This window comes from Nansenia antarctica, assembly GCF_963989245.1.
Source record: "Nansenia antarctica genome assembly, chromosome: 6".
NCBI lineage: Eukaryota > Metazoa > Chordata > Actinopteri > Argentiniformes > Microstomatidae > Nansenia > Nansenia antarctica.
In genome coordinates, this window is record NC_137676.1 from 28,453,974 (window position 1) to 28,476,062 (window position 22,089).

Sequence of the window (22,089 nt, forward strand, 5' to 3'; positions counted from 1 at the left end):
CTTATTTTATCGGATTAAAGTAGCAAAGACCAGAAATTCCCATTGACCGCCAGTCAATCTACACTTCTATCACCCAAAAAGGGGCGTGATCATTCTGATGACAGGGAGATGACGCGAAATTGCTCTTAGAATCTGTGCTCTATTATTCTACCTTGCCCAGAGTCCCCGGATGAGTGCCTCTAAAACTGAATTGTATTTTGAGAAAAACTGAATTGTATTTTGAGAAAAACTGAATTGTATTTTGAGAAAAAACGAATTGTATTTAGAGAAACTGAATTTGAAAACTGAATTAAAATAATGAAAACTGAATTGAATACAATTCAATCTGTCAAATACAATTCAGTTTTTGCTCAGATTCAATTCAATCTGTCAAATACAATTCAGATCTGTCAAATACAATTCAATTTGTGCTCATATTCAATTCAATCTGTCAAATACAATTCAATTTCTGCTGGCACTAAAATAGCTCCATACCCCCCCCCCCCCCTGTCTCCACTGCCAATCCAGAGGAGAGATGGAGGGGCGCGTATACAACTGTGTATCCTACAATATTGTAGCATGTACTGTCGGTGGTTACGGTGCTATGAGAGCTATAGTGTTTGTTCCCACCACCCCCTCAGCCTCCACCTCCACCCCAGCCTCCACCACCCCCCCAGCCTCCACCTTCACCCAGCCTCCACCTCCACCACCCCCCCACCTCCACCACCCTCCACCTTCACCCCAGCCTCCACCTCCCCCCCCCCCCAGCCTCCACCTCCACCACCCCCCCAGCCTCCACCTCCACCCCAGCCTCCAATTTGGGTACAACCAATTATATTTATTTCTCAGAGATTAAACTATATTTCCACAAAATAATGTTGGAAGAATACTTATCATATCTGTTTCTAACAATAGAAATAATTTCAGAACGATCTGAGATGGTGGGTGTCAAAATCCGCTTTGTCTGGTTTGACATGGAATGACCCTGAAAATATGCACAGTATAAAGAAATCATACTTTTCCTTTAAAAAAAAAAAAAAAAAAACACACACACACGCATATTAGGTACTGCAGTTGTGGTGCTTTATTCACCTCTCCCTCTGGTCAAAGCTCAAGTCCTTCGCCTGTCACAAGCTTAGGAGGAAGGCGCCAACTGATCAAGGAAGCAGAACAAAATGATCTGTTTTCAAATATTTGCGCTTGCTTCAGCTTGCCAGACTGGATGAAACCAATGTAATAGTCGCAAAAGTGGTAATCTGGTAAAAACCTCTCCCTTCCGTTTGATTACTTCTGCGCCAACAAGGATTATCTTCATCCAATCCTCCTTCCAATCCTCCACCTACGTTCCCCGTCTTTCTGTAAATTCCTCGTCTTCAGCATTGTTTTTGTTCTCTACAGTAACCTTGGTAACGGCCGTTGATAACCATGGCAAAGGAAAGTTATAAAACTAAAGGAAACGTTAGATTTAGCTGATCGAATCCAAATATGAATACCCATCAATTTTACAACGCTGTTTCCATCTGGGACCTTTCCTACTTCCATGACAACCATGATTCGTTTCGATTTCTTTCTCTTTTCTCTTTGAATCACTGAGATGAGAGGAGTTTTACCAGTCTGGGTCGCTCGGAGATCAAAGCCTGGAGGAGGCAAGGCTACACAATTGCAAACCTCTCTAAATCAAACGCACCTCCGGGATTTGAAATAAATAAATGCAACTGAACATAGCATACATATTTTTTCCACCGCGAGCTGGTTCGAGGAATGCATCCCAACCACCCTAGCTCTGAGGAGAAAATGGGTTAAAAAGGGTGACTGGTAAAAAAGTGATTAAATAAAAAGGTGAAACCAGACTGGCCCATGCTTGTAGAAGGTGAGAGACTTGAGTGACAGCTGCTACTTCCTGTGTAGAGACTTGAGTGACAGCTGCTACTTCCTGTATAGAGACTTGACTGACAGCTTCCTGTGTAGTGAACGGGTGGGAGGCTCCTAGTGTGTCCCGCCCTAGTGTCAGTGCAATTAGTTCAGCAACTCCAACCAGAAAAAAATAGACTTTTTTTTACACAAAATAAAGACAGTTTTAAAGGCAGTTTTGTACAGCATTTCACTTCATATCAACCTCTGTAATTATATTGTTTTTCCACCCACCATCAATATGTACATAACTGGAAAGTGTTATATTGGTATGTAGCTATATGTATATACATAAGTGTCTATTCACAAGCATATACAAACACTACCTGGATGTACACATCTATTGATGTACACTACAGTAGTCTTATAAACATTTTTCGTAAAATAAAATAAACTGTCATCTTATTATGTTCGAAATATACAGAGTGCAATAAAACACTTGTTTGCATATTTTCGTTGTTTAAACCCTGTGCTTCCTGGGGGGGTGTCCCTTGAAAGTTTCGACTGTCGAGTTCCACAACCAAGTGGCCAAAGGAGGCGTTTCTTCACACAAAGCTGCATCACTCCAACCCAAAACACCTACACTACATTTATGATGTGTCGGTTCAACACGGCCTCTCACTTTGCACTCGGTTTAGTTAGTCTTAAGTGAGGTTAACAACTTGCAGACTGGCCGTCGAGGACAGGGATAAAGCGTGACACCTCCTTAGGGGGAACAGATGTTGCTAGTGATCAGGGGCGTCTTCGTACCACGCTGTCTGACTGTTTATCTTCACAGAAAATGAAGGGCAATCGCACTTTGGGTGGAGGGTAACAACAGCGAGGGGCGAGCCTTTATGAGGACGTCGTTAAGAGTCCAACAACAAGTAATCTTCATTCTCATTGGGAGGCAGCATGAGCTGCTGTTCGTAGTAGAGGCTCTTGGCGTAGTTGACTTCTTGAGAGATTTTGACGGCGAGATTCTCACTCTTCACGTGGACCTGTGGGGGGGGAAATGACAGTGATTACACTTCGTGGCAACCTATGCAAATGGGTCATATTTCAGTAAGCGAATCATATTTCTTTTTTTCATTTTTTTTGAAGCATGTCCTTCTAAATATACGAGCACTAGGCGTTCATCGACTCTACGTAGGAGTTGTCATGCAGGGAGAACTACACTCACCAGACACTTTATTAGGAACACCTGTACACCTTGTCAGTCATTCAGGTGGTGTATTGGATGTTTTCTTGGCACACTTTGGGCCTGTTAATACCAATCAATCATCGCTTGAATGCCACAGCCTATTTGAGTGTTGTTGCTGACCGTGTGCATCCCTTCATGGCCACAACGCACTCAACCTCTAATGGCTGCTTCCAGCATGATAATGCACCATGTCACAAAGCAAAAGTCGTCTCAAACCGGTTTCGTGAACATGACAAATACGTTCAGTGATCTGAATTCAATTATTCTTCTTGAAAGTGCAACCTGAGAAATCTGTAGGGATTGCGTGATGCAATCATGTCATCAAGGACCAGAAACTCAAAGGAATGTTTCGTGACATCTTGTGGAATCAATACAACAAAGACATTGAGGCTGTTTCGAGAGCAAAGGGAGGCCCTACTCAGTATTAGTACAGTGTTGCTAATAAAGCGTTCGTCTACAACTTCTAAGGCTTAATGAAACCCTCATAAGCTCTTTATACGGTACCTACATAGAGGGTTCCAAAACCATTCATAGCCTAATTCAAGTTAGGCTCTCCCTCTCTCTCTCTTCCCCCCTCCCTCTCTCCCCCTCCCTCTCTCCCCCCCTCTCTCTCTCTCTCCTCCCCGCCTCCCCCCCTCTCTCCCTCTCTCTCCCCCCTCTCTCTCTCTCTCCCCCCCCCCCCCCCCTCTCTCTGTCAGAGTGTTACCATGGGCTTCTGGTGGGAGGGGCCTGGCATGGCCACACCGCTGCCGGTGCTCTGGGCCTTCTTGGTGAGCTGCACGTACACCTTCCCATGGTCCTTAGAGACCAGGCAGTGGTACAGGTCGTCGTACTTGACCTCCAGGAAGATGGCCTCGCGGTCCACCAGCTCCCCGGGCTTCAGGAAGTACACTGCCTTGGAGGAGATCAGCACACAGTAGGTGTCTATGGGCTCCACGGCAATGAAGCTGAGGAGGGAGAGAGAGAGACGAAGAAGAGAAAAAGATACATTACCGTATTTTCCGGACTATAAGTCACACTTTTTCATAGTTTGTCTGGTCCTGCGACTTAGTCAGGTGCGACTTATATATCAATATATATAGAATTTCATACTGACAGACATGAACCAAGGAGTAAACATTACCGTCTACAGCCGACAGAGGGCGCTCTGGGCCGCTCTGGGCTTGTGACAACTATATGCTGCTCCTATACGACTGAAGAAATGAAACATTAGCATGTTGAAGCTAAGCAAACGGTAGCTTGGTGAACTTGCTTACTGGTAACTTGCTTGTTGGACTCGCTGGCTTGTTATGTTCATTTAGCCTATTCAGCTTCCGAGGTATGTTCTTTATGCTATTGTGTTGCTGAATAACTGTTCATGTGTTACGTTAACATACCTGACTTCTATTCAGCCTGTTGTTCTGTGTGCTATTGTGTAGTTGAATAAACTTGCCTTTCCAGAGTAAATGTCTGTTCTTGGTCTTGGATTTTGTGAAATCAATTTCAAAATAAATGCGACTTATAGTCCAGTGCGACTTATATATGTTTTTTCCCTCTTCATGGCGCATTTTTTGAGTGATGCGACTTATAGTCCGGAAAATACGGTACTTTATGACTTGTAAAAAGACCTGAATCTCAGAAACAACTCGAGCGACACACACACACACACACACACACACACACACACACACACACACACACACACACACAGTGTGTGAATCCAGGCCAGGTGGAAGGCTGAGTGCAGTTGGCTAGTTCACCTTGAGGCCCAGAGGCCAGGGAGAGTGACAGGGAGAGTGACAGGGAGAGTGAAAGGGGAGAGTGACAGGGAGAGTGACAGGGGAGAGTGACAGGGGAGAGTGACAGGGGAGAGTAAACAAGGAGAGTGAAAGGGGAGAGTGAAAGGGGAGAGTGAAAGGGGAGAGTGACAGGGGAGAGTGAAAGGGGAGAGTGACAGGGGAGAGTGAAAGGGGAGAGTGACAGGGGAGAGTGAAAGGGAGAGTGAAAGGGGAGAGTGACAGGGGAGAGTGACAGGGAGAGTGAAAGGGGAGAGTGAAAGGGAGAGTGAAAGGGGAGAGTGACAGGGGAGAGTGACAGGGGAGAGTGAAAGGGGAGAGTGACAGGGGAGGCTGCCTGGAGCTATTAGCCTGGGAGATGATTCAATGCTCAGCAGGGGGGAGTGAAGGGTGAGGGTGAGAGAGAGGGAGGGAGAGAGAGAGGGAGAGAGAGAGAGAGGGAGGGGGAGAGAGAGAGAGAGGCTGAGAGAGAGAGAGAGAGAGAGAGAGGCAGAGAGAGGCAGAGAGAGGAAGAGAGAGAGAGGGGGGGAGAGAGAGAGGGGGGAGGGAGGGGGGGAGAGAGAGAGACCTGCGCTTAATCCACACCAGTGGACAAGTCCTGGCTGTATGTGATTTCTATGGACAACTCCTGTTAGCTAAATCATGGAAAATAAATTTGCATGTTTGTAATGTCATGTCCAAATCATCGCAAGGTCTCTTAACTCACTAACTGCTAGCATATCAGCCCAATAGCGCTCTCAGGTCTTTTGCTAGCATATCAGCCCAATAGCGCTCTCATGTCTTTTGCTAGCATATCAGCCCAATAGAGCTCTCAGGTCTTCTGACGCTGGTTTTCTCTGTGTACCACATGTACAAAATAAGAGATTTGGTGAGGCTGCATTCTCATTTTATGCACCCAGATTGTGGAATGCACTGCCAGTTTACATTAGGGATGTAACCTCAGCAAATATGTTCAAGTCAAGACTAAAAACCCATCTTTTTAATATTGCCTTTAAATGACAAAATAATTAAATGATGATTATAATGATTGGAGCACTTTGAGCTGCAACGTTTGCAAGAAAAGTGCTATACAAATAAAAGTTATTATTATTATTATTATTATTATTATTATTAACTGCCCAAGACCTCCTGAACACTCACCACCTAGAGTGTTTGAACACTCACCACCTAGAGTGTTTTATGTGGCATTCACACGACCTAGCAACAATACTTTGATTGGCTCCAAAATGAAGCATCATAATTTCGGCATTTTGGGTGAATAAAGTTGCTCTAGAATGTTGACAATTTGGGCAACCTTATTCACCCTCAGCACTAAATTAGCTAAAAGCTAATGATACTGACTTCCATCGTTTTGTTTTGTTTTTTTGGAGGAAATGCTAATATACTGTACGTGGATGTTGGCTGTGGCTACGTCGCTAAACCCATAGAGTGGATTGCACTCTATCCTTTTCTATAGACTGCTAACAAGGTAAGGAAACAAATTGCATTTTGACATTTTTGTAATGAACTATTTCTCTTAAGTCTAAATAATGAGCAGCAAACACACCCAATTTGAGCAACGATTAACAACTAAGATTCCGGAATGTACCGTAGGACTGAAGTACAACAATACAACACAACAGTACAACAGTGAAGTGAAGTGGAGTAAAAGAGGCCAGACTCACAACTCTGAGTGGATGTTGTCTGTGAGGTGGAAGAGCTGCTCCTGTCCGTCTGCCTGCGTGGAGGAGAAGCGAGGCAGCAGGCCCTGGGGTCCCTTACAGCAGCGAGGCTTCCTCACACGCTGCACGCTCAGCCTGCCAACACAGCACAGCAACATTTACTATTGGCCATTTAGCAGACTTAACAATTACGAATTACAGGGACATTCCCCCTGGAGTAACTGAGGGCTAAGTGCCTTACTCAAGGGCACACTAGTGGTGGTGTTTCAGGCGGGATTTGAACTCACAACCTTCCAATCACCAGTCCAACTCACTATCCACTAGAACACCACTACCCACATCAAATCAACACAGACCATATCAACACATCAATACACAGCACATCCAGACACAGCAGCGGTAGCAGGTGAACAGGGTGTCAACCAGGTGGTTTATGGTAACTGCCAAAGTAGTGCCTAAGAGGTGCACTGCAAAAAGTCAGCTCTCAAAAACAAGAAAAACATTTTTATAAAAAAATGGGGGAAATATTACAAATTAGACCAGAAACAGTCGCGAGTGTGGAGGCAGAAGAAATACTCCCTCAGTGTCTGTTTCTGCATGGAACTTCAAATGTAGCCTACAAGTTGTTGTTGTTGTTGTTGTTCTGGGACTTGTCCTTCACCTCTGAATATAAATGAGGACTGTATTTGGATTATTAACCACTATTGCATGCTAATATCAATCATTCTATTACATTATCATACTATGCAGCCGAGTGAATATGTTTTAAGCGTCCAAAAACCTGTTAGCCCAGGAGGTGCCAAACCTTAAGAAAGGTCTCCTCTCTCTCCTCCTCCCCTCTCTCCTCCTCCTCTCTCTCTCCTCATCCTCCCTCCTCTCTCTCCTCCTCCCCTCTCTCCTCCTCCCCTCTCTCTCCTCATCCTCCCTCCTCTCTCTCCTTCAACCTCTCTTCTCCTCCCCTCTCTCCTCCCTCCTCTCTCTCCTTCAACCTCTCTCTCCTCCTCCCCTCTCTCTCCTCATCCTCCCTGCTCTCTCCTTCAACCTCTCTCCTCCTCCTCTCTCTCCTTCAACCTCTCTCTTCTCCTCCCCTCTCTCTCCTCATCCTCCCTGCTCTCTCCTTCAACCTCTCTTCTCCTCCCCTCTCTCTCCTCATCCTCCCTGCTCTCTCCTTCAACCTCTCTCTCCTTCCACCTCTCTCTCCTCCTCCCCTCTCTCTCCTTCCACCTCTCTCTCCTCCTCCCCTCTCTCTCCTTCCACCTCTCTCTCCTCCTCCCCTCTCTCCTTCAACCTCTCTTCTCCTCCCCTCTCTCTCCTCCCCTCTCTCTCCTCATCCTCCCTGCTCTCTCCTTCCACCTCTCTCTCCTCCTCCCCTCTCTCTCCTTTAACCTGTCCTCCTCCCCTCTCTCCTTCAACCTCTCTCTCCTCCTCCCCTCTCTCCTTCAACCTCTCTCTCCTTCAACCTCTCTCTCCTTCAACCTCTCTCTCCTCCCTCCTCTCTCTCCTTCAACCTCTCTCTCCTCCTCCCCTCTCTCTCCTCCCCTCTCTCTCCTTCAACCTCTCTCTCCTTCAACCTCTCTCTCCTCCTCCCCTCTCTCCTTCAACCTCTCTCCTCCTCCTCTCTCTCCTTCAACCTCTCTCCTCCCATTCTCTCTCCTTCAACCTCTCTCTTCCCTCCTCTCTCTCCTTCAACCTCTCTCCTGCTCCTCTCCTCTCTCCTCCCTCCTCTCTCTCCTTCAACCTCTCTCTCCTCCTCCCCTCTCTCTCCTCCTCCTCTTCTCTCTCTCCTTCAACCTCTCTCCTCTCTCTCTCTCCCCCTCCTCTCCTCTCTCTCTTTCAACCTCTCTCTGCTCTTTCGCCTGTCCGCTAGCATCAGTTGGGCCCGGGTGGAATTCCCACATCTGGCTTCCATCTGAACCCCGGCCTGCAGTCTTGTGATTAGGACCCTATGGGGTCCGGGAGGGCTGACAAAGACAGCACTGTGAAGGGCTCTGATGTGCAGGGCTCTGATGTGCTGCTGCTCCCTGGTGCAGCGGGGGGGGGGGGGGGGGGTCTCTGTCCTGAGGATTCCAGGCTGTCTGCAGCTGGAGGAGTGGATAAGGTGGATGTGTGGGCAGCCAGAGGGAGCCAGGGTGACTAACGGACTGAGAGGGCTAGACTGGCTGGCCATGCAAGAGACAGGAGACAGGGAGGGTTGGGGGGGGGGGAGGGGGGTGGCAGGCGCCATCGAGAGCCACAGGCAAAGTGCAAAAAAGTGACAAAACGGTCCTAATGCAGATGTGAATCCCATCAGGGGAAGCTGGTTCCAAGTTGGACCGCTGGTATAGGTTAACTCCAGCATGCTAACTCAAGTTAACTCCAGCATGCTAAAAGCCTTGGAGGCTTGTGAGCGGCCCGGGGAGGGAGACAGGCCGGCTCCACGGCTGGCCAGGAGGGTTCACCTGTGGGTCAGGCTCAGGGGGCCTGGACGCCTGGAGGCCAGCCAGTCTGCTGTCTGTCTGTCTGTCAGTGGCCAGGCACAAACAAGCAGCACTGCTCCCAAACCCGGCCCTAGCTCCTACCTGTGTTAGTAGACAACTCCTCTGTAATGGAAGTTAGGGATGGACGGTTTTTCGGTTATACCGAAAACCGGGGTTTATAAAAATAGAAACGTTTTTTTATCAAAACCGTCTGAAACCGTTTATTTATTTATTTTTTTATTTTTTTACATTTTATCAAAATATCATAGATTGCTATATAATACATGCCTAGAGTGTGTACAAGAGTGTGTGGTTGAAGATGCTATAAAAGTGATTTTGTAAACACTATAACTTTGTTATAACTTGTCAAATAAATGACATGTCTAAAAAGACGGGTCACGTGACAGCTTCTCTTCAGAGCAGAGAGTGAGGAGAAAAAAAACAATGGCTAGCGTGAACGAGCGCGAACGTTTTCTATTCTATTGTATATTCTATGTTGTTCAAAGAATAAAACTGGAACATGTCACATGTTTGTCGTGTGTGAAAATAACAATGATACAGTCTGAATCTGCCGCGCAATGAGTGAGAGGTTTGGTCAGTTGTGAAGAATAACTGAGGATTAATATCTAATTGGGATTATATTTAAGGGTAACGAATCACTCTATGGGAAAGATAGTTGCCTTCAGTTATTGGTAGATAGGAAAGTTTTTTTTACAATTACTCGCTTACATTTAATAAGATCATTTTCGCTGCTCTCTGTAAAGCGCATTGGGTCACTTTTGTGAGAAATGCGCTATAGAAATAAAATGTGATTTGATTTGATATCAATCAATCAATCAAACTTTATTTATGTTCTATAGCACAAATCATGCATTGAATGTAACTCCAAGTGCAGTATTTACTAAACCACAATATAATAAAACAAGAGCTATACGGATCAAGAGTGTTTGTGCACAGCGCCACTGTGTGTGAAGGCGCTACTGAAAGTGATGACAGAACGCATGTCTCAGAAGATACGCGGTCACTTAGTGACGCAAAGGTAGTTCTGTATTTATCTCTATCTGTATTAGTACATTTATTTTGAAAGCTCTATTTTGACAGCTCTACCATGGGCACTTTTATTTTGATGGGGCATTCTTTGTTGATTGACTTACGACAGTTCAGGACGAGTCAGTCTCGCGGCATGTGGTTTTTATGAAAAGCTTTAAGTATGTTCACTGCATAATTCTAAGTCTAATATTTCAGTGATTATTGAGCAGTATTCAAATATTTAAATACATTGAGCAGCAGCTGAAACTTTGTCTAAGAACCAAGATAATGAGAAAGCAGTTCATTCAATGAAGACGCTGTTCCAAGAGATGATCTTCCGTGCAGGCGTGCACCCTGGATCAGCGGAGCTGGTGTGTTAAGTGTTCATGTGTTTTCATGTATGGTGTAGCTTACAAAAGTCTGCCTTTCCACTTATATTTGTGAAACTAAGTAGCCTAAATGTGTTGCGACTGTGCTTACGGTGTTTTAATGGTGTTCGACATGAGTGTATTGTAGCAGTAGGGCTCAATTATTAAAAATTGGCGCTCTTTTTTTAAATTTTATTTATTTTATTTTTTTACATTTTCGGTTAACCGGAAAACCCCGGTTTTAGTCTTTGACGGTTTTTCGGTTTCAATAATTGGAAACCGTCCATCCCTAATGGAAGTAGCTGTTGGCTCTCCCAAAAGTAGCTAGAAGTAGCTAGATGAATGTAATCAACTAATATGAATTAAAAATCAGGCTAAATGAATTAGCCTTTTAAAAGGCTGAGCAGGTTTACAAACTAACTATTTACGTATTTACAAACTTGTAAATGAGCTGAGCTATGATAGCTCGCTAAGCTGACTGAGATGGTGCGATTGACTGACTGAGACAGAGTGAACCGTTTGAGGGATTTTTGAGTGTGAAACTAAAAGACAGAGTGAATATTATTTAAACAAAAACATATCTACAAATATTATACTGAACTGTACAAAATCATTGTTGTGATTGGACGTTAGTTGCTCATGCGCAATACATTTGCAGGCAGCTCTTGCTCAGAGCGTCACATTGGGGTCTGTCTGCGGCGTTTGTTGAGGGAGAGAGGAGGAGACGGCAATCCTCTCTGTAGGCTAATCTCTCTGTAGGCTAACCTCTCTGTAGGCTAACCTCACTGTAGGCTAACCTCTCTGTAGGCTAACCTCACTGTAGGCTAACCTCTCTGTAGACCAGGGGTGCTCACACTTTTTGGAACCAAGATCTACTTTTCAAGTAGCCAGTCTGCCAAGATCTACCAGTCTAGTTTCAACATCGCAAACGTACATGCACGTACTACAAACACACACACACACACACACACACACACACACACACACACAGTTCCCAGCCTGCATAGTAAACTCACAATACACTTCCCCTCTCTCTGTCACACAGCCACAGGAGAAGACCATCACAAACCCTCCCTCTTTGCTATTCTCGCTCACACACATTCACACACATTCACACACACACACACACACACACACACACACACACACACACACACACACACACACAGTTCCCAGCCTGCATAGTAAACTCACAATACACTTCCCCTCTCTCTGTCACACAGCCACAGGAGAAGACCATCACAAACCCTCCCTCTTTGCTATTCTCGCTCACACACATTCACACACACTTTTTTCACAATTTCGCCGTCTTTGAATGACTTCTTGTGTTTAACAAGAACGTGACTGACGTGATAAGAAGCTATCGTTGCAGCCGTACGTTTTCGCTCTTTTGCCACATTTCTCTTCTTCGAAATAGCCATCGTAGGTTTGCAGATCAGACAGACGCATTTCCTTTATCACATCGTGTAAAAAAGTCCTCCTCCCATTCTGGATGGAAGTTATACGTTATTGGTTTCTTACTTGGTCCAGCTTCCCCACTCATTTGTATAGCCTTTATTTAGTATTATATAGTAAATAGTAGAAATTGGAAGGCTAACTAGGTAATTAGTCTCGCCGGTATTTTGTAGTTGGTGCTGTTGACTGCGCATTAGGGATGCACCGAACATTCGGCCACCGAATGTATTCGGCCGAATATCGCAAAATAAAGCACATTCGGTATTCGGCCGAATGTGTGAAAACACCGAATGTTTACCACCGAATAGTGGGCGTGTTTTGATGAAGTTCCAGCGCCATCTAGTGGCGAAGATAATACCTATACTGATCCGATCTGGATCTCTCATAAACTGAACACGGACATTTCATTGAGTTAGATTCGTTCATTATTATTTTTGTAGCACTGCATTTTTTCTCTACAGTGTGAACACAAAGTGCAATTTGTTGAAGATATTCAGTGATATAAATATATAGATATATAAATAAACAAAGGACACCTTTTACACCCATTATGAGTGTTTACAGTGAGAGTGTGGGAGAGTTCTTAGATACTCATCTTTTTCGCAGCCATCTTTATTTTATTTATTGTGCTTTGTTGGTATAGACTGATGTCTGCTGGAATGTTCAATAAAAGTTATTTTTTTTCAATCTCAATTTCTTTCTTTGAGAAGCATGAATAAAAAGCTAAATGTATTTAGTTTATGCAATGATAAAATTAAAAACTGCCGATACACATTCGGTATTCGGTATTCGGCCAAGTGTTTCCTTAAATTCGGCTTCGGCCAAGAATTTTCATTTCGGTGCATCCCTACTGCGCATGCGTGGTGAACCGTGTGTTAGGTGTAGGTGAAAAGATCAGATCTCAGACTGGCTTACCTGTACGTCAATCAAGTGGCAAAAGCCATAGTGAGGATGGATGATAGGCGAACTTTTTTTTTCTTTTTCTTTTTTTTTCCCGTTTTTTTTTCTTTTTCCCCCCCCGTTTTGTTCAATGCCATGCGATCTACCCATACTACCTTTGCGATCGACCGGTCGATCGCGATCGACGTATTGGGCACCCCTGCTGTAGACTAACCTCTCTGTAGGCTAACCTCACTGTAGGCTAACCTCTCTGTAGACTAACCTCTCTGTAGGCTAACCTCACTGTAGGCTAACCTCACTGTAGGCTAACCTCTCTGTAGACTAACCTCTCTGTAGGCTAACCTCTCTGTAGGCTAACCTCACTGTAGGCTAACCTCTCTGTAGACTAACCTCTCTGTAGACTAACCTCTCTGTAGGCTAACCTCGCTGTAGGCTAACCTCTCTGTAGGCTAACCTCTCTGTAGGCTAACCTCGCTGTAGGCTAACCTCTCTGTAGGCTAACCTCTCTGTAGACTAACCTCTCTGTAGACTAACCTCTCTGTAGGCTAACCTCTCTGTAGACTAACCTCTCTGTAGACTAACCTCTCTGTAGGCTAACCTCGCTGTAGGCTAACCTCTCTGTAGGCTAACCTCGCTGTAGGCTGACCTCACGTCACCAGGCTCTCTCCGGGGAGACTGTAGGTCTACTCGTCTCTCGTGAGCTTGGTTGTAACGTGAATCGCGGAATCCAGGATATGTTAGATGCTTTACAGTAATTCCCCAAATGACCAGAAAAAGTAGCTAGTTTGTCGCTGGTTGCTTTTGACTAATTAAGTAGCCAAGGGTATCTGGAAAGTCGCCAGATATAGCGACAAAGTCGCCAAGTTGGCAACACTGGCTCCTCCCCCGTTGGCCCTTAATGCAGATAAGAGATTCGGAGTCTCGCCTATTGTTTCCACATGACGCACGTGAAAATGATGTCTTATGGGGCTTTTCCACTAGGCTGGCCTGCTTCTTTGGCGCTTTTCCATTTGTCGGCCTGGGTCGGGTCAGGTCGGGTCGGGTCGCTTCTTTAGCTACCCTTCGAGGGCAGGAACCTTTTTGAGACCCGGAACCTTTTTGCCAGGCTGCGTGTGACGTGTGACGCTGCACACCGTTGATTGGTCAATGGAAATCGTCATCCCATGTTCATAGATTTCTTCGCTAACCGCCATCTTTAAATACCACATTCGCTCTTGGAAAATGTCACTACAGTTTCTGTAATAGCTTATTAATAAAGATTAGAAAAATTATGCTGACCATCGTATTATCTTAGTTTAATGTCATTTCAATGCATCATAGAACTTTTATTTACAACAAGCATAACACAAAAATCTCTATTATGCACCGTCTTTGCCCGTGAATAACACCGGCTGTGAAGGTGGTAGAAACACAATACTCCTTTGCTAACTTCACCATCGGTATACGGTCATTTTGAGCCCTTAACCACCGGCTGACACCCCGAGAAGATATGCTTTTAACCGTAAACTCAATGAACCGGGAGTTCACCCGCTGCTGCTCGCAGCACCGCGCCTGCTGGATGAAACTCCCGTTGACAGCGGGGGGAGAGAAACGTTTTAACAGGGAATTTGCTCCGCGCTGTGTCGACCGTGATAGGAGTGTAGGATCGACACCATTCAAATGGTTTTGGATTCCCTGTCCTCTCCTCTATCCGGACACGTTTGAATTGTTACCCTAACCCACGGTAAATCACAGTTATTAACCCGCAAAGGGTGCCTCCGGCTATGAAGGGGGTAGAAACACAAGACTATGCTGGCTCACTCCACCATCGGTATACGGTCATTTTGAGCCCTGAACCGGGAGTAAACTCAATGAACCAGGAGTTCAACATGCGTCAAGTGCTTATATTCACTACGAGCAGTGTCGACATCGATCAGGCAGTAGCCATCTCATATGCTCATACAGTTCATAAAGCAGACAAGTGAAGGCAGTGGTTTTAAGGGTTCAAAAAACATGACTTTATTATGTGTACATAGCTTCCTCTCTCTCTTTCTCTTTCTCTCCAAAAAAACACGGTTAATAATATACCACATGCCGAGGAAAAAGTATACGATAGCTTCAAGTTCCTCCATGTTGCTATTGTTGTGGCTGTGTTGTGTCTCGTGAAAATATACGTCACCACCATGGCACGCTTTTATGACGCGTAACTCCGCCTACTATCTCCTACTCCTCCTACTCGATCCTGGTCTGTTGTGTATAGTGGAAAAGCGCCAATACCCAGAACTGTTCAAAAGCGTGCCGAAGCGAACTGAGCCGAGCCGTGCCAGGCCGGTCAATGGAAAAGCGCCAATATTGACATAATACCAACAATATACCAACAATATACACTATGTCTATAAATATGTCATAACCATTTATTTAAAAAATAAATCAGCACTTCTGCTATATGTTTCAAATTAAAAGCTATATTAAACTATGGTAGTCATAGCAGAAACCCCCCGTAGGCTATAATTATATAATATTATCTTAATTTAAGTTAAAAAGAACATCAGGTGAAGGGCAGTATTTCTCTGGTGATCTCTCTCTCTCTCTCTCTCTCTCTCTCTCTCTCTCTCTCTCTCTCTCTCTCTCTCTCTCTCTCTCTCTCTCTCTCTCTCTCAACTAGGGTAAACAAAACCACTCCACTGCTTCTCTCTCAACGAGGGTAAACAAAACCACTCCACTGCTTCCTAGTAGGAATCGCTTCACTTTTCGGACCGCTCATCAAGGATGGATGACACCAAACTCATTGTGGAGGCCGAAAAACACACAGACTCTATGAACCGCAGGATAAGCATGATAGAGATAGAAGAAGAAAAGAGAAAGCATGGAAATAAGTTGCCTCAGTATTTCTTTGTGATGCACGACATGGTCGTCTTTCAGCCCAGATAGGTAACTAAATAGATAGGTAACTAAATAGATAGGTAACTACATAGATAGGTAACTAAATAGATAGGTAACTACATAGATAGGTAACTACATAGATAGGTAACTAAATAGATAGTTAACTAAATAGATAGGTAACTACATAGATAGTTAACTAAATAGATAGGTAACTAAATAGAGAGGTAACTAAAAAGATAGGTAACTAAATAGATAGTTAACTAAATAGATAGTTAACTAAATAGATAGGTAACTACATACAGTAGATAAGTAACTAAATAGACAGGTAACTAAATAGATAGGTAACTACATAGATAGGTAACTACATAGATAGGTAACTAAATAGATAGGTAACTAAATAGATAGGTAACTAAATAGATAGGTAACTACATAGATAGGTAACTACATAGATAGGTAACTAAATAGATAGGTAACTAAATAGACAGGTCACTAAATAGATAGGTCACTAAATAGATATGTCACTAAATAGCTGCTGTCTTGATATAGGCCTATATATAATGGCCACACATGTTACTTCTTATTGTAGCCTATTTTGAGCTATTTATAAGATACTTGTTTGTTTGTTTTTCACCGTCACGACCGACTACAACAGCTTTCAGGAAACACAGGGGTGTTAAATGTGACTGATTAATGTGACTGATGAGATTACATGGTAAATGAAAAATCTGTATAGTATTAAAAGCTTTCAGGCATGGGGGCACCAATGTCAGTAGCCCCTGTGCTGACCAACCAATGAGCATGTTTGGCTCTTAGAAATTGCAATCAGCCGTCGATCACCATTCGAAGTCTTGACAATTCAAGCTTTCTTGAACTAATTTCAAATTCAGTTCAAAATCCAATTTAATAAGATGAGATAAGAGGCTAGCGTTTTGAGTCACGAGTCGTTGTTCTGACCGTCTCTCTCTCTCTACATCCTCACAGTCCCAGGAAAGGAGGGAGGGATGTTTGGAGGAAAAGGGGGAGGTTTGCAAGCTGAAGAAACACCATCCCAACCGTGAAGCACGGGGGTGGCAGCATCATGTGGTGGGGGGGCTTTGCTGCAGGAGGGACTGGTGCACTTCACTAAATAGATGGCATCATGAGGAAGGAAAATTATGTAGATATATTGAAGCAACATCTCAAGACATCAGCCAGGAAGTTAAAGCTTAGTCGCAAATGAGTCTTCCAAATGTATGCCCCACGCATACTTCCAAAGTTATAGCAAAATGGCTTAAGGACAACGAAGTCAAGGTATTGGAGTGGCCATCACAAAGCTCTGACCTCAATCCTATAGAACATTTGTGGACAGAACTGAAAAAGTGTGTGAACAAGGTGGCCTACGAACTGACTGAGGTACACCAGTTCTGTCAGGAGGAATGGGCCAAAGCTCCACCAACTTATAGTGGGAAGCTTGTGGAAGGCCACCTGAAACATTTGACCCAAGTTAAAGGCAATGCTACCAAATACTAACTAAGTGTATGTAAACTTCTTACCCACTGGGAATGTGATAAACAAAATAGAAGCTGAAATAAATCATTCTCTTTATTATTATTCTGACATTTTGCATTCTTAAAATAAAGTAGTGATCATAACTGATCTAAGACAGGGAATGTTTACTCTACGATTACATGTCAGGAATAGTGAGAAAACTGAGTTTAAATGTTTTTGGCTAAGGTGTATGTAAACTTCCGACTTCGCCTGTAGCTTTTTGTTCGGCTGGATCTGGCGGAAACGGCAGAAGGCTGAACAATAATAGAAACATGACTAACAATAGGGCTTAGCTCATTGCGTGGTCTTGCGCCCATTATAATAGTTACATTGCAAACCCGAATCCAATCTTGGCATCATCCCTGACAAACAGACCAGACAGCACGGCATGAAAACAAGTCAGATAAGCCGGAATATAAAAACAGCAGAGACTGTTGAATTAGGAACTGAATGTTCTCATTGGAATTTCAAGTTTGTGGGATAGGCCTACAAAATAGGCCTTAACACTCCATCACTGCATTAAATCCTATAAAACCAGCCCTAGCGCAACTTTACAAGCACCGTCTAGCATCCGAGGTCAGTGTGAGGTCAGTGTGAGGTCAGTGTGTGCACAAGGTCAGCTTTAGCCAGCCTCAATTCACTGTGACACTTCACAGAGGCAGGGATGAAGCAAACGCACGATTGCTGCGTTGCCACATGTCATGTATTTGGCTACGGCTGTATGCAGAGAGATAATAATAATAATAATAATAATAATAATACATTAGACTTATATAGCGCTTTTCTAGACAATCAAAGACGCTTTACAAACTGAAAAGATAGAGTAGTAATAATAATAATAAAATAAAAGTAAAAAAAAAGAAAGTATAGGGGCCTAATTAAGGTAGTGCTGGGGACACATGGGAAGGGGAGGGGGAGAGGGTTAACTGCTGAAGGCAAGCTTGAAGAGGTGGGTTTGAGGGCCTGTTTAAATGTTGGGAGGGTGTTTGGCCTGTCTGATGTGGTTGGGGAGGGCGTTCCAGAGGGACGGGGCTGCGGCTGGAAAGGCCCTATCACCTCAGGTCTGGAGCTTGGTCCTGGGATGACATGGTTCCCTATTCTACGTGACAGACCGTGTCGCCAAACATGAAGTTGGGTCCGGGCCGTCCTGGAACATGAACAGGCAGCAGGGCGTCATGCTAAAACACATTCCTGGTGGACCGGTAGACGAGACAAGGCGGCTTGCGGTGAGACGTGTTTGCAGGTCTGGTGTTTCTCAAGTGCTGCTGACAAACTGAAACATTCCTCTGGTTTCTCTGTCCAGCCCTGACGCTTCCCTCTCCAACCTGCTGCTGTTAACACTAGAACAGCCCTGACGCTTCCCTCTCCAACCTGCTGCTGTTAACACTAGAACAGCCCTGACGCTTCCCTCTCCACCCTGCTGCTGTTAACACTAGAACAGCCCTGACGCTTCCCTCTCCACCCTGCTGCTGTTAACACTAGAACAGCCCTGACGCTTCCCTCTCCAACCTGCTGCTGTTAACACTAGAACAGCCCTGACGCTTCCCTCTCCACCCTGCTGCTGTTAACACTAGAACAGCCGTGAGGGGGATTATCTTTTTTACATCTTGTTAAAAATGTTATATCTAATTTCAGAACCCTCCTTTCATGACTTTTCCTAGATATGTGCGTTCTACCACCCAGTATCCTCACATTTTCAAAATCACATCAGCATAAGCTAGTATGAAGCTGTTTTTCCATTGTTCTGTGTAGGAAGCAGGCTAATTTACAAGCGGCCAACTAGTGGTCAGCTAGCAGCTTGAGCATTTGACCCGAGGCGGCACGGCTATTCTAGTGTTAACCCTCAAGACTGGAAAAAAAATCAATCCTTGGGCAAGACACTGAACCCCAAATTGCTCCCAACGAGCGGGGCGGCGCCTTGCATTGCCGCCATTGGTGTGTGAAGGTGTGTGAGAATGGGTGAATGAGGCGCCATTGTTAAGCATTTCGGAATAAGGCGCTATATAAGTCAGTCCGTTTCGTTTAGCTCTTTTTCCAACAGTTTGGATTTGAAATCAATTGTGATGGGATCAAAGCAGAGATTCTCTGCTCGCTGTCTTTCTCTTTCAGATTGGTTTCACCATTTATAAAGTATAACCATTTTTAAACATACTCACCCAATGCTCCAAAAGCATTGGTAAAAATCATATAATGTCCAAATAAAGCAATCATATGTGACAGGGTTTCATTAAAAGGTCCGCATCTCGGCAATTGTGAAAGCTCGCAATCGAGCAAAAACAAGTCTTGTTGTGAAAAAATGTATTTTCCGTTTTTTGGCATAGGATGAAAATTGAAGCGATGAAGAACCCACTCGATATCATATCCAACAGTTTTACATTCACTAAATACCTACATTTAGTTAGCAAAGTCGGGTGGGGGGTATTAGTGTGGCAGTGTGTGTAGCCACTCCCACACCAGCTGTATGTAAGTAGCCATCTGCATGTGGATCTGTTTACAAGTTTACAAGATGGATGCTGAAGCTAATGCTATCAACATAATTTCAAAAGCAGGCAGAAATATCGACAGTGGGCAATTAATGAACTCCTTCATATTGGACTATACATAATGGGAACTCCGAACGGGAACTCCGAACTCCGAATCTGACGAAGAAGACAACGGAATGTCAGACATTGATCTCCATATCAGTTCACTATTCTTGGGACAGTCGTCTGCAGACAGACCTTCTGCTGTGTTCTTGGGTAAGTTTTAGTGAGTTACATGTGTTGTTTACTAGGATTTTGTGTTGTTTACTTAGGATAGCCAAACAGTTATTTGTTGTTTTGTGAGTAAGGTAGATAGCGCCTTTGTTAGCATCGGCGCTAACAGCAGTTTCAGACCACTGAAACTGCTCACCACAATTATGCCACCCCTCTACAAAACTAATGGGAGATGGTGGGAGGAAGAAATACATTGTCAAAGATAAAACATAATGAATAAATACATTTGTTGCAGGCCTACTAAACATGCAACATACTGTACAGTATGTTTCATGCACCATTTTAGTGTGTGTGTGTGTGTGTGTGTGTGTGTGTGTGTGTGTACCAGCTAGCCAAACAAGTGTTAGCTTGTTAGCTAGCTAGCCAAGCCCGGATTATCCATATATTGCATCGGGTCAATGCCCTGGGGCACCAGCCAATGGGGGGGCACCAAATTATTCGGACAATGAATAGACCTTTAAAATATTTTGCACACATTTTTAATATATAGGCTATATTTACTGGAAGTCATCCACACAGGTACAAAACTAATGGTTATATTTAGGCTATCGTGTATAAAAAGATAAATAATTGCGAGTTCGGTGTAAGTGCCCCCCCCCCCCCCCCCAGTGTTACGGCTGGGCCTCCACACACGCCCTCCCCCGCCCCCACAGCTCGAGCACCCGCCCCCACAGCTCGAGCTGCAGGTGAGGCTTGTCCCCACTAATTAGATCATCAGCCAAACCTGCACACCTGTCTCCACTCCCAATCAACCCTCAACATCAGCAGGACTCTAAAACCACTGTCCAGTACTAGATGGAGTTGTAGGACTGACTCTGCCAAAGCGTTGAGAGAGAACTATAGTGCAATAAGAGAGGCCTGATAATAATAAGATTCCCTGCTGGCAATTGAATCCGAGTTGGTCAAAGAGATGGACTTTGCCTGCGTAAAATCAAGAAAAAATAAGTTCTGCTAAAGGTAAGGCTTACTTATGATTATTTGGGGCTAATATGAGGCTGTGGCTGAGGTAAACTGTGTGATGCACAGGGCTATAGCCTACGTCTGATACAGCATCACGAAGGTGAGCAGAGCGGCAAAGAGAGAGCTAGCGCTGTTTATTTCCATAATACCTGTAGTACGCTTCATTAATGCTGACAGAAAATATGTTCTTATTCTTATATGCCTGCAACAGTCGTTATTGGACTTGGTTGGTATTGAGCTTGTTTTATTGTAGTATACAGTATGTGCATTTCCCCCCTTTGTTATGGTTTAGCATGTAGTCTCAGGCCATTTATGATGGAAATAATTAGCCTATATATAGAAAGTCGTGTTGCATTGTGATGTGAGTTGCATTCAGATTTGAGCATCAGTGTAAAGGCTATACTACGGCATTAGGCCCAACTGTGATGAGCCTTTACTGTAGTTATATGCTCTTTGTAACCATAACCATTTACCAACCGTAAATATCACACTTTCACTTGCAAAGTAGGAGGGTGTGTGTGTTGGGGGGGGCACACATCAAGTCTGGTCACCCTAGGGCACCCTAGGGGGTTAATCCGGGCCTGTAGCTAGCTAGCTTTGTTAGAGATATAATAGATTATAGAAAAAGTAAATGCTTTTGTAATGAAAGGTAATGTCGTGTGGAATCAAAAATAATGATTAATTCATTGATATGTAGATTTGCTGTAGAATAATATTATGAATTGAAATGATTTCACTAGCCTACTTCTGTAATACAGTACACTGAGAGTCTATGGAAAACCTACACTAGAGAAGTGTCCACACCTCTGTGTAATTTGTGTTACAGAATGACGAGGTGAGAGGTTCTGAGAGATGACACCTTGATGAGTCACCAGCACTACAGGTATTTGTCATTGTCATTGTATAAGCAATTCTATTTTATGAAGATAGTAGTAGGCTATTTTGTAAAAGTGGTGTTGGTAACAGTGGGCAATCATTTTAAATGTACTGTCTTCTTTTTTTATTACAGCTTTGATGCCCAGATGGGATGGGAAGGAACTACACCGAAGTCCCACTAGATGCTTTATGGACTATAATGATAAATGCACAACGTTATCATTTTTCACCATTCTATTATTGTATTGCTCAATTGTATCTTGCCTAATTTTTTCCATTGCCATGAATTTTACTCTCTTGTACTTGTAATGGGACGTAATAAAATGTTGGCACACATGGCAAGAAAAAATCATGAATCTTGAATTATTATTATTATTATTAAGATATTTAA

General features: G+C 44.0%; 1 protein-coding gene across 1 annotated transcript in view; it reads right to left on the bottom strand.

Moving 5' to 3' along the window:
• Positions 1 to 1,048: 1,048 nt before the first annotated feature.
• vps13d (vacuolar protein sorting 13 homolog D) overlaps positions 1,049 to 22,089 on the bottom strand; it is a gene marked incomplete at its 5' end in the record, with an annotated part of 203,052 nt that continues 182,011 nt past the window's right edge. Inside the window, 3 exons of the mRNA XM_080534330.1 lie at positions 1,049 to 2,870; positions 3,780 to 4,020; positions 6,513 to 6,644. Of these exons, the coding sequence (XP_080390456.1) occupies positions 2,739 to 2,870; positions 3,780 to 4,020; positions 6,513 to 6,644 (505 nt within the window). The 3' untranslated portion in view covers positions 1,049 to 2,738. The remainder of the gene's footprint in view (positions 2,871 to 3,779; positions 4,021 to 6,512; positions 6,645 to 22,089) is intronic.